This window comes from Sus scrofa, chromosome 10 (assembly GCF_054392235.1).
Source record: "Sus scrofa isolate SSC_HxYL_T2T_F1_AM1 chromosome 10, Sscrofa_HxYL_maternal_Yorkshire_Landrace_v2.0, whole genome shotgun sequence".
NCBI lineage: Eukaryota > Metazoa > Chordata > Mammalia > Artiodactyla > Suidae > Sus > Sus scrofa.
The window spans coordinates 30,352,583-30,367,214 of NC_139392.1; the positions used below are offsets into that span (position 1 = coordinate 30,352,583).

A 14,632-nucleotide genomic window follows, 5' to 3' on the forward strand; every position below is an offset into this window, starting at 1 on the left:
AAGATATACCTTAGTCATACAGCAAGCCTGTATAACAGACCTATGGCTTGAGAGACTGATGAGACTGGTGGCAATGGAGATAAAGATGGAGATAATATGTTTAGTCAAAATGAACCACCCATCTGAGGAAACAGCCTTTAGAACAGTAGCAACATACCTCCGCAACAACAGCTAAGGTTGCCCATCGTCTGACACTTGAGCAGTGAAGGGGAGAGCCTCCCAGCTGTGGCCAACACACACGTCTCTTCTCACAGACTGGCAGTTGAACCACAAGGCTCCGTGGGCAGCATTCCATTGCCGTGGAAACTGGTCAGAGGCCTGGAACTTTCAGAGGGAAGGCAACTCTGCCCCCTCTGGGTCCACCTGCTCTATATAGCCTAGTGGCCGTTTCCCTGGACAGGGTCAACATTTTATTTCAAAAACTGCATCCTACAATCAAACAGTATTACTCTCTGTTTTGAAAAGACATTACTGGAGAGAAAAAGACCTCCCCAAATATAATGGGTCTTCAACGTTTAGGGGAATTGCAAAATCCTACCATGGTGAGATTTAAAAGGGCTCCCATTTTTTGATGGAAATACCATTTCCACTCATTTCTGGTAGTTGAGGCACCAGACATTTTTACACTCCATAGGTAACATTTGTCCAGAAGAAAAGGAGTAGTTATAGAAATTAAATTGTAAAATGCCACACACTAAGCATATGTTCATCAAGTTGCAAAAGTCTTCACTCAATGACCGTGTGTAGAATTTTTCTCTGGATGCAACAATCTGTACACTTCATTATCTTTCCACTGGTTCTTCATTAACAGTGTCCCTGTCATTGTATACGTACAAAACTTACTATGCCTTGAACAGTTAGGAAACAAGGACTCACCCTACTTTCAACAGTGGGTTGCCTTAAAACACATATCTCATAATTTTCTAAGCAACAAACTTTAGCTAACTCAAAGTTCTAGGATGAAATGTATTCTTCTCAAAATTCAACCCCTCATCACACCAGTGCCTGGGACAGTGTCATGAAATCTGGCTCGAGAGCAAACTGAGCACCAGCCCACATGGAACATGAGACAATTCCTGGAGAAAACTGAGAGCACTGCAATATTTCAAGCCAAGCAGGGAGGGTGTAAGGTATGGGAGGCTGTGAGAGACAACTCTGCCATGGCTGATTCTCCCCAAGTATCTAAAATTGAGAGACCAAATGCATCGCTCTTCTGATAGGACAACAAGGGAGATGGGAGTCCTCTTTTCCTCCCTGTATCTATGAGTCTGTTACTCTTTGGTGTGTTTGATCATTGGTTTTGGGTATTAGACTGCACAAATCAGGGACATCACATAGTATCCTGATTTGTCTGACTGTGGCCTTCAGCATAATACTTTCTAGGCTCACCCAAGGTGCAGCAAATGGCAAGAGGCCACTCTCTTTTCTGGCCGAATACCACTGCACTGCATATGGACACCACATCTTCTTGACTCATCCCTCAGTGGACACAGGCTGCTGCCATGACCTGGCTGGTCTACACATTATCACTCGCTGTTGTGAAAAGAAGTTATGTGAGAGAAAAAGTCTAAGGGACACTTCAGTGGACAGAGCTGCTCCTATCTTTTCAAATTAGGATGTTCGTTTTCATCAGAAGCCCTAGCAATGGATTTGCTGAATCTTATGAGAGTTTTGGTTCCGTTTTTTTTGGATGAAATTCCACAATTAAGATACACTACTGAGGTTCTCATCAAACAATACATCCTACCTCATTTTACCTCATGTGGTAGTTCATGGCGGTATTCCTTTTCTTTTCTTTACTACTGGATTCTATACAGGTAGAAAAATTCTCAGGGAACATGTTTTTAAACATGACCCTTAGGCATACTTTGCTGTAAGTAGGAATGAATTCTTCAAAGGGACACATATTTAACTTAAATTTATTTAAAAAGCAAACTTCAGGAGTTCCCGTCATGGCTCAGTGGTTAACAAATCCGACTAGGAACCATGAGGTTGTGGGTATGGTCCCTGGCCTTGCTCAGTGGGTTAATGATCTGGCGTTGTCATGAGCTGTGGTGTAGGTTGCAGATGTGCCTCGGATCCCGTGCTGCTGTGGCTCTGGCGTAGGCCAGGGGCTACAGCTCTGATGAGACCCCTAGCCTGTGAACCTCCATATGCTGTGGGAGTGGCCCAAAGAAATAGCATAAAGACAAAAAAAGAAATCCTACTTTTCACCTTCATATTCAGTCCCACAGAGGAAAACATGAACACACAGCCCCCTGACTCTCTGAGAAAAGGAAGCTGACCTGCTCAGCACTGGAGCTCATTCGCGGGTGCATCTCCATGGCTAGGAGGGAAATGGGCTCTGAGAAACAGCCTCCCCTTCCTGCTGACTGAGAGGAACCCCATTCCCACACTTCTGCTTGGCAAGGGCTGGTGTGTGTATAAGTATGGCAGTTGTGGACATGCTGCTCAGCTGTGGCTGTAGCAACACTGTCTGAAGCAAGGGAAAGGGAAGAAAGCAACCCAGAGAGGCTGCAAAGCCTTCCTGAGGACCAGGGCCCTAGATCGCCCCCCTTAGTCCACATGGGAGAAAAGCCAGCTCTGGAACAATGGAGGAACTATGTTCGAAATTAAACATCAGGACACAAGGGCTTTCAAGCAGAGAGAACATGAAAAAAATCAGGGCTTCGCACCCACCGCAGCTAGGCACCTTGTGTCCCAGACCGGTGCTTCCCCACTTCCCAGCAAAGAGAATCACAGCTGGGCCCCCACCACAACAGGAGGGTTCACACAGACCACAGAGGAGACACTCCTTGAGTGCCTGGCTCTTGTGGCCAAGTGGGATGGCGCCTCTGGGCCCTACAGGACAGCTCCCAAGTATATCCTCTCCTTCAAGACTGGGAGAGATGGCAAATGGACCTAATGCATGGAAACACACACAGAAAATTAGGCAAAATGAAACACAGGGATATCTTTCTAAAAAAAAAACAAAACAAACACAAGGCAAAATCACAGAATAAGAACAAAATGAAGTGGAAATAAGCCATCGACCTGAGAAAGAGTCAGAAGTCACGGACATAAAGATGCTTACTGAACTCAGAAGAAGGAATGAACACAAAGAGATCTTCAATGAAGAGACAGGAAGCAGAGGAAAGAACCAAAGAGAAGTTATTAATGAACTGAAAAACACACTCGAGGGCTTTGACAGCAGACTGGATGAAGGAGAATTAATCAGAGACCTGCCTGACAAAACAATGGAACTCAATCAGATAGAGAGGCAAAATGAAAAAAGAATTTTTAAAAAATTAGGCTACTTTAAAGGACCTATGGGATACCATCAAGCAGAATAACATTTGCATTACAGGGGTGGTTCCAGAAGAAGAGAAAGAGAACAGAACAGAAAAATTAATGGAAGAAATAATGCCTAAAATCTTCCATCATCTGGGAAGGGAAACAGAACTTGCTTGGCTGTGGTGTAGGCCTGCAGCTCTAGCTCTGATTAGACCCCTAACCTGGGAACCTCTGTATGATGTGGGTGCATTCCTAAAACTAAAACCGAAAAACAAAAAGGGTAAAAACCATATGATTATTTCCATAGATGCAAAGAAACCCATGAGATAAACTTCTACATCCACTTATGTTAAAGTCTCAACAAAGCAAGTATAAAGGGAATGGACCTCAACTTAATAAAGGCCATCAACTGCAAACCTACAGCTAACATTCCACTCAACTGTGACAAGCTGAACGCTTTTTCTCCTCTAAGATGATGAACAAGAGAAGGATGCCCACTCTTGCCCCTTTTATTCCACATAGGATTTGAAGTCCTACTAACAATTAGACAAGAAAAAGAAATAAAAGGAATCTGAATCATAAATGAAAAAAGTAAAAGTGTCCTTTTTGCCGATTACATGATACTATAATAGAAAATCCTACATACTCTAGCAAAAAACTGTTTGAATGAATACATTCAGTTATGTTTCAGTTTACATAATCAACGTACATATCAGTGGCATTTCTATACAATAATAACAAAACATCAAAAAGAGAAACAGGCGTTTCTGTCATGGTTCAATGGTTAAAAAACACAACAGTACCCATGAGGACACAGGTTCAATCCCTGGCCTTGCTCAGTGGGTGAAGGATCCTGTGTTGCCTTGAGCTGTGGTGTAGTTGCAGATGCAGCTCAGACCCCATGTGGCTGTGGTGTAGGCTGGTAGCTACAGCTCTGATTCAACCCCTAACCTGGAAACTTGTACATGCTGCAAGTGCAGCCCTAAAAACAAACAAAACAAAACAAAACCCCAAGAAGAGAAACAGACACGGAGTTCCTGTTGTGGCTCAGTGGTTAACGCATCTGACTAGGGACCATGCTGTTGTGGGTTCGATCCCTAGCCTCGCTCAGTGGGTTGAGGATCCTGAATTGCTGTGGCTCTAGTGTAGGCCCACAGCTACAGCTCTGATTAGACCCCTAGCCTGGGAACCTCCACAGAACAGATAAAAAGACAAAAAAAAAAAAAAAAGAAAGAAAGAAATAGACAAGATGGCAGAGTAGGAGGACTCAAGCTCCCCTCCTCTCATGAAAACACCAAAATTACAACTATGTGCTGAATGACCATCAACAAAATAGACTGGAAACTACCAAGAACAAGATATCCTACACCCAAAGGCAATAAGGAGCCACACTGAGACAGCAGGAGGTGCTCATTCATGGTAGAAGTAATCCCATACCCCCTGCATGGGCAGCCCACAAACTGGAAAAGAACTCTATTTCAGAGGCTTTCCCACAGGAGACTTCTGAACCCCACAGCAGGTGCCTAAGCCAGGGAGTCTGGCACGGGAAGGAGGAGCCCCTGGGACACATGACATTGAAGGCCAGTGAGGCTTGTGTGCAAGAGCTCCACAGGACTGGGGGAGACAGAAACTCCACTCCTGGAGGGTGCACACAGGCTTTCATGTGCACTGGGTCCCAGGGCTAAGCAGGCACTCAAGAAGAATCTGGGTCAGAATGACCTGGCCAATCATGGAGGGTCTCCTGGGAAAGGAGGGGGTGACTGGGAAACACTGTAGGGCAGGACAGTCTAGGCAGAGGTCCCAGGAATAGTTGTTGGCATGAGCTCCCCTGGAGGTGGCCCTTTTGGAACAATCTGGTCCCACAAGTTAGGGCTGAGAAGCCCCAGGCCAAACAACAAACAGGCTGGGAACACAGACCCACTGATCAACAAACAGGTACCTAAAGTGCTCCACATCACACCCACAGACAAAGGTCCACCCCCTAGAGGGACAAGGCTCAGCTCCACCTACCAGTGGGCAGGCACCTGTCCCTCCCATCAGGAAGCTGGCCATAAACGCCTCTATTTTACCTACAAGAAGGCAGACACTAGAAGCAAGACAGGCTACACACCTCTAACCTACAAAAAGGAGATCATGCAAAAAGCATACAAAATGAGAAGGCAGAGAAATATGAACCAGATGAAGGAACAAGACAACCCCCACACCCACCTCCATGCAAAATGACTTTAGAATAATGATTGTGAAGAGGATCCAAGAGCTCAGACAAAAACTGGAGGCAAAGATCAACACATTACAAGAAAGACTAAACAAAGACATAGAAGATTTAAAACAGAAACAAACCAAAAAATCGTATTTATGATTGCATCAAAAATAAAGTACCTAGGAGTTCCCGTCAAGGCCCAGTGGTTAAGGAATCTGACTAGGAACCATGAGGTTGCAGGTTTGGTCCCTGCCCTTGCTCAGTGGGTTAACGATCTGGCGTTGCCATGAGCTGTGGTGTAGATTGCAGCCGCGGCTCAAATCCCGCATTGCTGTGGCTCTGGCATAGGCCGGTGGCTACAGTTCCGATTCGACCCCTAGCCTGGGAACCTCCATATGCCGTGGGAGCCGCCCAAAGAGATAGCAAAAAAAAAAAATAATAATAATAATAAAATAAAATAAATAAATAAATAGATAAAAATAAATAAAATGAAAGTAAAAGAAAAAACTAAAGTACCTAGAGATAAATTTAACCAGGCAAGGTAAAGACTTGTACACTCTAAACTATATGCTGTTGAGGAAAGAAATTAAAGGCACAAATTAATGGAAAGATATTTCATGTTTATGAGTGAATTCACATCATTCAAATGTCCAGATTACCAAAAGCAACAGAGACTCAATGCACTCTCCACCAAAATCCCAACTGCACATTGCACAGACCTAGGAGAAACCCTTCTAAAATTTGTATGGAACCACAATAGATCCCCATCAGCTACAACCATCTTGAGAAAGAGCAGCAAAGCTGGAAGGATTACATTTCCTGATTTCAAACTACACTACAAAGCTATAGATAGCAAAACAGATCAGGACTGGCACAAAAACAAAACAGACAGACCAGTGAAACAACACTGACAGCCCAGAAGGAAAACCAACACAGACACAGACAAGTCATTTCCAACAAAGGACCACAGAGCATACAATGGACAAGGGACAGTTTCTTCAATCAATGGTGCTGGAAGAACTGCACAGGCACATGCAAGGAATGGAACGAGACCCCTACCTTACAACACATCCCCAAATTAAAATGGACTAAAGACTCAAATGGAAGAAATGAAACCATACAATGTCTAGGAGAAAACATAGGTGGTAAGCACATGGACATCTGTCTGCTTACACTTGGCTCTGACCTCAAAGGCAAGTGATAGAAAGGGAAAATTAAACCAGCGGAATGGAGTTCCCATTGTGGCGCAGTGGTTAACGGATCTGACTAGGAACCATGAGGTCGTGGGTTTGATCCCTGGCCTTGCTCAGTGGGTTAAGGATCTGGCGTTGCTGTGAGCTGTGGTGTAGGTCGCAGACACGGCTCAGATCTGGCATTGCTGTGGCTGTGGTGTGGGCCAGCGGCTAGAACTCCGATTCAACCCCTAGCCTGGGAACTTCCATATGCCCCAAGAGCGGCCCAAGAACGTGGCAAAAATACAAAAAATCTGCTATTGTTACTACGGTGCCATGGGGCGCTGCTGGTTCCGTCCCTTACCTGGGAACTTCTGTGTGCCTTGGGTGTGGCACAAAACAAACAAAAAACAAACAAACAAAAAACTGGGGCAGAGGATCTGAATAGACATTTTCCAAAGAAAACAGAAAATGGCCAACAGGCTTATGACAAGAGGTTAAACCACACTAATGGAACTACAAACCAAAACCACAATAATGTTTCAACCTCATCCCTTAGAGAATGGTTATTATAAACACACACACACACAAGCAATAAATGTTGGAGAGCATGTGGAGAAAAAGGAACATTACTGGTGCAGCCACAGTGGAAAACAGCATGAGATTGCTCAAAAAATTAAAATCAGAACTACAGTGTGACCCAGCAATTCCACTTCTGGCAATTTATCGAAAACACTCGCTTGACGATCATACGCACCTCTATTTCATCACAACAGAGTTACAATCACCAGGACAAGAAAACAACCCAAGCATCTACAGAAGGATGAGCCAAGAAAGATGTGGTATATATCCATCTGCATTTCAGGGAAACATGGAATACTTTTGAGTAGGTCTCAAATATTGCATGAGGCATCCGTATACTTAAAATATATCTGTTGTTTATCTGAAATGCCAATGTAACTGGGCCTATCTTGTTCTTATCTGTTAAACCTGGGGACAGTCCAATGAACGTGAATGAGAATGGTCAGGGCAGAGATCATCACAGGGTGTCTGGGCTGCTGTGAGGAAAGACTTCAGAGAGCTGGGAAGACAACTGAGTCTTAAGCTGAGAACTCTGTGGGCTCTTCCACTCCTTGCAGAAATTCACAACACACCATCATTACTTGTGACTTACCTTTTGGATGGATCCATGTTTTGCCTGCAGAATAGATCCTAGGTTGCTTGAAGACAGGAACGAGGTGTGTGTTCCCCACTCCACCTAGGACCAACAGGCACACCAAAGGCATGTTAGTAAATCACCGCAGGAACTGAGTCAAAGGGTTTTATCTTCCCAAAGAGTAAAACCATTCTGTTTGGGAAATCACTGTTAACGGCTATTTTCTTTCTTTCAACAATGCAGCCAAGAATCCAGTCTGGAGTTTTTGCAGGCAAATTAGTAATACAGACATGCATTGTCTGTGGTGCAGTAAGTGTCCATGGTAGTGATGTCATGGGCACATTTCAGGTTTTTGAAAGTTGGATGTAGGAGATGGGATTAAGATGGCGGAAGAGGACTGGAGCTCAACTTCTCTCCTAAAAACAACAAAAGTCACGACTAAAGGCTGAGCAATCTTCACCCAAATGGACCAGAAACCTTCAAAAAGACATCCTACTCCGGAAGAGAAAGAGGAGGCCACATCAAGAGGTAGGAGGGATGATTTTGTGTTACAAACAACCCCATACCTCCCAGGTGGGAAGCCCCCCAGACTGGAAACTAACTGGTTCACAGAGACCTACAGGAGTGAGAGTTCTGAGCCCCACATCAAATCCTCACATGCAGGGATCTGGCACTGGGAGAAAGAGCCCCAGAGCATCTGGCATTGAAGGCCAGTGGGGCATGTGTGCAGGAACTCCACGGGACTGGGGGAAAAGGAGACCCCACTCTTAAAAGGCGCACACAGACTTTCACGTGCACCGAGTCCCAGGGCAAAGCAAAGTCTCCATAGGAATCTGGTCAAAACTGAATGCAGTTCTTGGAGAACATCCTGGGAAAACAGGGGTGAATGTGGCTTGTTGCGAGGGAGGGACATTGGGAACAAAGCTCTCAGGAATATTCAGCAGCATGCCTTTCTCTGGAGGGTGGCCATTTTGGCAAAATCTGGCCCCACCAGTCAGTGCTGAGAAGCCCCAGGGCAAACAGCAATCCAGGTAGGATCACAGCCCCATCCCTCAGTAAACAAGCTGCCTAAAGAACCCTCAGGCACACAGACACCTCTAATCCCATCCAGAGACAAAGCCCCACCCACTAGAGGGAGAAGAATCAGAATCAGCCCCACGAACCAGTGGGCAGGCATCAGCCCTTCCCATCAGGAAGCCTACAGCAAGGCTCCATACCAACCTCAGCCACAAGGGGGGCAGACACCAGAAGGAACAGAGGCTACAATTCTATTCCCTGTCAAAAGGTCACTGCACCAAAAACCTATAAAAATGAAAAGACAGAGAACTATAACTCTGATGAGGGAGAAAGGAAAACCCCCAGAATATCAGCTAAGTGATGAGGAGAGTCTCAGCCTCTAGGAAAAAACTTTAGACGGTTGATGCTGAAGATGATGCAAGACATTGGAAATAAACTGGAGGCAAAGATGGGTAGTTAACAGGAAACACTGAGCAAAGAGATACAAGATATAAAACTCAAACAAGAAGAGATGCAAAATACAACAACTGAAATAAAAAATTCACGAGGAGCAGCTAACAGCAGGATACAGGAGGCAGAAGAATGAATAAACGAGGTGGAGGACAGATTAGTAGAAATTATGGGGGAGAGAGGACAAGATGGCAGAGGAGTAGGGGGACACGCTCACCCTTTCCCACAAACACAACAAAAAAAGCACATCTACAGAATAAATGACTTGCACAGAACAGCAACCAATCGCTGGCAGAGGAACCTAAACTCCAGTAACGGCAAGAAGTTCGTGACATTACTGGGCAGATCGGGAGAAAAGAGGAGAGTGAGAGAAGGTGAATCCGAGCGGGATGGGCGCTCCCGAAAGGGAACTGAGGAGGAGAAAGGGATCCCGCACGCTGGAAAGTCACCTCCACGGGGGGAAGATCAAACGAACCAGAGAAATCTCCAGATGCAGAGAAGAGAATAGCAGTAAGTCAGAGTACGGAAAAGCCGATCAAGAACCGAACGGACCATCTGAACTATGGGCACAGTCACCAAAAATTGAGATGCCTGGGTGGGGGCTGGGCACCAAGACCTCGGCTCCAGAGGTTAGTCCCAGGGCTGGGGGGGCAGGGCGGAGCGGAAACTGCTTGGAAGTCTAGAAACTTTTTGACCGGGCAGAGACTGCCTGGGAGACTAGAAAACAAAACTGTGGCAGAGGGAGGGAGCAATACTCTAGGGGCGGGGAAGTGGAAAGCTGCATCAGAGGGAACCTGGGAGAAGAGCCTGGTCTGCGCCCGTGCTGGGGAGGGGAGAAAAGAAGGGGTGGGTCCCCATAGAATACCCCCCACACCACAGCAAGCTTACAGGCCCACTAGCTAGCAGAAAGCTGCGCTTCCCAGTGCTTCCCCCCCACCCCCACCACCCCCTATGCTCTCGCTGGACCTGGGGCTACCTGCCATCCAGGAGGGCTGGCCTCAACAATTGCCTGAAGCCTACCACCACAGGGGCTGTCCCTGCACAGGCCTGCTTGCCCTTTGGAGGGGCTACACTTCCGCAGAGCAGCACCAATCACCACCAGCCCCCGAGAAAAGGCCTGCAGCCCAGAAAAGCTAGAACAAGCCTAGCCAGGCTGTGAATAAGTCTGCCTAATTCTCAGATGGTTTTTCGGAGTCGGGCTGCCCTGGGGAGGAGCCTCTTGGATTTCCAGCGGCCCTGCTACCCGCCCAAGGCCCCAGGGGGTGCCAAGCTCTAGAGGATCAGCTGCATACCATCACCAGCCCTCAGAAAATATTCCACGGCAGTGACAAGGCAAACACTGCCCGGCCACTGAGGGTACAACTCCACCAGGAAAAAGAAAACAACAAGCAAGATGAAGAAGCTGAGAAACCACCCCCAGTCAAACCAACAGGAGAACTCACCTCAAACAGTCAACAATGAAACAGATCTCTGCAGACTGACAGACCTGGAGTTCAAAAGAGAAATAGGGAAAATACTGAAGGAATTAAGAGAAGATATGAACAGTAACGCAGATACCCTCAGAAAGGAACTAGAAAATATAAGGAGGAGCCAAGAGAAACTAGAACATTCATTTGCAGAGACGCAAACTGAACTAACGGCAGTAAAAACCAGAATGAATAATGCAGAAGAACAAATCAGTGATATGGAAGATAGAATAATGGAAATCACTCAATCCGGTCAACAGACAGAAAACCGAATCAAAAAACTGGAAAGCAATATAAGAGACCTATGGGATAATAGAAAGCTGGCCAATCTACGCATAATAGGAATTCCAGAAGGAGTAGAAAAAGATAAGGGGATGGAAAATATATTTGAAGAAATTATCGATGGAAACTTCCCAAATCTAAAGGATACTGGGTCCAAGATACAAGAAGCACAGAGGGCCCCAAACAAACTGAACCCAAACAGACCCACACCAACACACATCATAATAAAAATGGCAAAAGTTAGTGATAAAGAGAGGATCCTAAAGGCAGCAAGAGAAAAACAGAATGTTACCCACAAGGGAACCCCCATAAGAACATCAGCTGATATCTCTACAGAAACACTACAGGCCAGGAGGGAATGGCAAGAGATATTTAAAGTGCTAAAAGGAAAAAATATGCAATCTAGAATACTCTATCCAGCAAGAATATCATTTAAAATAGAAGGGGAAATAAAAATTTTTCCCAACAAACGAAAACTTAAAGAATACAGCAACACAAAACCCAGGTTAAAGGAAATTTTGAACGAGCTTCTCTAAACCAAAAAGAAAGGAAGGAAAGGGAAGAAAAAAGAAGAGAAAAAAAAAAGAAGAAGAGAAAGAACTAGGACTGAGGAAAACGCAATCAGAGAGCAGTCACTCAAATAAGGCAGCATACAGATTATATAAGAAAAAAGAAAGCTTTATAGTTCTATGCCAAACTTCACAAAGAAAATATGTGTCATTGTGCGGCACATATTATATGGTAACAGTACTCACGTACCTTTCTGTAAATTTGGGAGAAGTAAGCTATGGAAATGTAGTTGTGTCATTTGTGAACAATGAAATTATAATTAAAAAATACATTCCTATTTTCCATCCAAAGTTTATTTATATTTCATTGGCTAATTCTAAACTTGGCGTGTAAGCTGTTCCAGGGTGAAACAGAAAAACGTGATGAAAGATGAGCCCAAGTCTCACAAAGATAGAAGAGTTTTACTTGATAACATTCCAAAAGATATAAATTCTAATTTGGTTTAGTATTGCAACCACTGTCCAAATCAAATAGTAGTAGTCCAAGACCTCTATGAAGTGCATTTATTAAAAATTGAATGTTAGTGTATTATTACTCTGAAGTTGTGACAACCCATTATCCTTGGAAGTCACTGAAACATGCATCAAAGATACAAACAGGCTTCTTAGAAGAAGGAGTTAAGGCATTTTTGGCTGAACACTCAGCACAGAAGATATTTCCACATTGTCTGCAGTGATGCTGTAAACAACAACAAAAAAATAAACATTTTCAAGCATAACAACTATATCAAAATTATGAGACTACAAGAATAGGCCAACTGCACTTTGAAAGTATACTATTTCAAGGTTTATTTAATAACAAATCTCAATGCTGATTTAATCCTTTGATTAATTTGAATGCTTACTAGTTATATACTACACTAAAAATTTCAATATGAGATTGATCTTAGAATTTTCAAAAAACCATGCGAGGCATTTTTAAAGTGTTAATAAAACAGTCCTATCAGGTGAAAAACTATTTCTACTTGCCAAATATTTCAGGCATCATTTCTACAATCAGAATATAAATTTGAAACATCACATGATGGTATTATTTAAAATGATTTTTTTAATCTCTGCTTTTTCTTCCTTTAAAATAACTCAATGATGATAAAATGTATGAGTTTAATAATGATGCTGTGGTTCAGAAAATGATTATTCTAGAAAGTGAATCAGTAGGAAGGCAACAAATGAATTTAAAGTTAAAATATATGCTAATCAGAAACTAGACTGCATAAATTTAATTGTTCTACGTAGTTATAAGTTAAAGTTAATAAATGGCAAAACTTTTAAAGTCTATCAAATGCAGGACAATTCTGATGGTTAAAACAGTCAACTGTGGAATAAAATCCCATCTCACTGTGACTGAAAAGCCTTTCCCACAGGTGCTTCAGCTCTGTACTTCATTGTCGTTAGCCCACTTTCTATTCAGTGTTTGTGTAGGTCTGATCTATTTTAAAAAGTTTCAGCACATTATAATATTCCACACTTTTAAGAATGATTGGTGCCCAAGTTTTCAAATGGATAACATTTTGAAAATCAGAAATAATTTGGTCATCTTCCATTATCAAAAAGTGCTACAATCTTAAGTCTGAATGACAATAAAGCAAAGCAAATTTTATCTCTCAAAAGCACTGGAAATTTCTAACCTTTGGTAATTTCCCATTTATTCTAACCCTAGGGAGCAATCCTTCCTTGAGACTCCAAGCATATATATTCAGATCACTTCTTTAACACACAGCAACTCATTCATGCCTTTGTGTTCTTGACTTCTCCTAATACTGACAATTCATGAATGACATGTCTCTATAATCCTTGGAATCCCTGAAGTCTTTAAATCTTGTATTTAATTACCCATAACACCTACAATATTATTACACAGACAGCAGCCATTTAAAAGTATGTATATATGAGATTTTTTAATGTTCAAAATATGCTTTTTACTAAGAGGTAAATTCTAGACTAAAAAACTGCTGCACATCACCAGGCGACTTACCTGAAGGGACTGATTCTCTTTGCCCAGCTCCTGCACTGCTGCAGTTTTATTATCCAGCTTTCTTTGCAACTCTAGTACTTTGGTTTGAAGCTTTTCTATTTTACCTTCTCCTTTAAGACACCTAGAACAAATCACAAAAACATTAAAAAAATAATTAAAGACCCCCCAACACAGATAATGAACTACTTTAGCAGTCTGAAGCATAATACATGAATTTCAACCATCTGTTGTAATGAGTAGTTTCTAAATGGCTACTTAAATACCTGTTGGAGCACTATTCTCAAGACTTCAGTTTTTTTCAATGTGCAATATGTAAGTCTTTATCACTTAGAATGGAAATAAATTATTTTTATTAGACATCAGTCACCTTTCTGGTAGTGCCCTTCTTTCATCATGATTATTCTGAACTGTTGCTTCCAATACCATGATTTTTCCCTGTAAGTCATCCATCTGCTTTTTTTTTTTTTTTTTTTTTTCTTTTCTAGAGCCACACCTCGCAGCATATGGAGGGCCAAAGCCACAGCAACGGGGGATCCCAGCTGCATTTGCGGCCTACACCACAGCTCATGGCAACGCCGGATGCTTAACCCACTGAGCAAGGCCAGGGATCGAACCCACAACCTCATGGTTCCTAGTCAGATTCGTTAACCACTGAGCCACGACGGGAACTCCCCCATCTGCTTCTTGAGCTCACTGACTCACTGCTGACTGGACTGCCACTCCTTCTTTACAGTGCCCAGGTTTTCATTTAATGCAGCTATCTGCATGGTATGTTTAGCCTAGTTTTCCTCATGCTTCTGCACTGCTACTTCTTTTTCTTTTCTTTCAGAATGCTGAGAATAGGAAAAACGGTGAGTAAAAAAAATCTATTACAAAAATAAAGTAAAAAAAATAAATTTGTCGAATTTAAAATACCAGCTGCATAACTACTACTACTTCTTTGGGAAAGAAGACACTAGTAGAATGGATTCCACAAATATCTGTGTATTTTGAACTGGCTTAAAGGCCACAATGCTGAAATGATGTTCAGCAGGTTTCTTATAAAATCAAGCTGAAGTAAATCAATTTAAGA

The 14,632-nt window shown here is 43.1% G+C and overlaps 1 protein-coding gene across 8 annotated transcripts in view; it reads right to left on the reverse strand.

Moving 5' to 3' along the window:
• Positions 1-14,632, reverse strand: part of LOC146398910 (uncharacterized) — an 80,668-nt gene that overhangs the window by 33,241 nt on the left and 32,795 nt on the right. For 5 of the 8 annotated variants that reach the window (XM_084980836.1, XM_084980839.1, XM_084980835.1 and 2 more), the window contains 2 exons: positions 13,561-13,681; positions 7,820-7,903 (listed from right to left, as the gene is read on the reverse strand). Coding sequence is in view for 3 of the 8 variants with exons in the window: in XM_084980832.1 (XP_084836958.1) it covers positions 7,820-7,931 (112 nt within the window). In the remaining 5 variants the exon portion in view is untranslated. Of the gene's footprint in view, positions 1-157; positions 311-7,819; positions 8,032-13,560; positions 13,682-14,632 lie in introns of those variants that run through there. The other 3 variants (XM_084980840.1, XM_084980833.1, XM_084980832.1) reach the window with 2 other exon arrangements.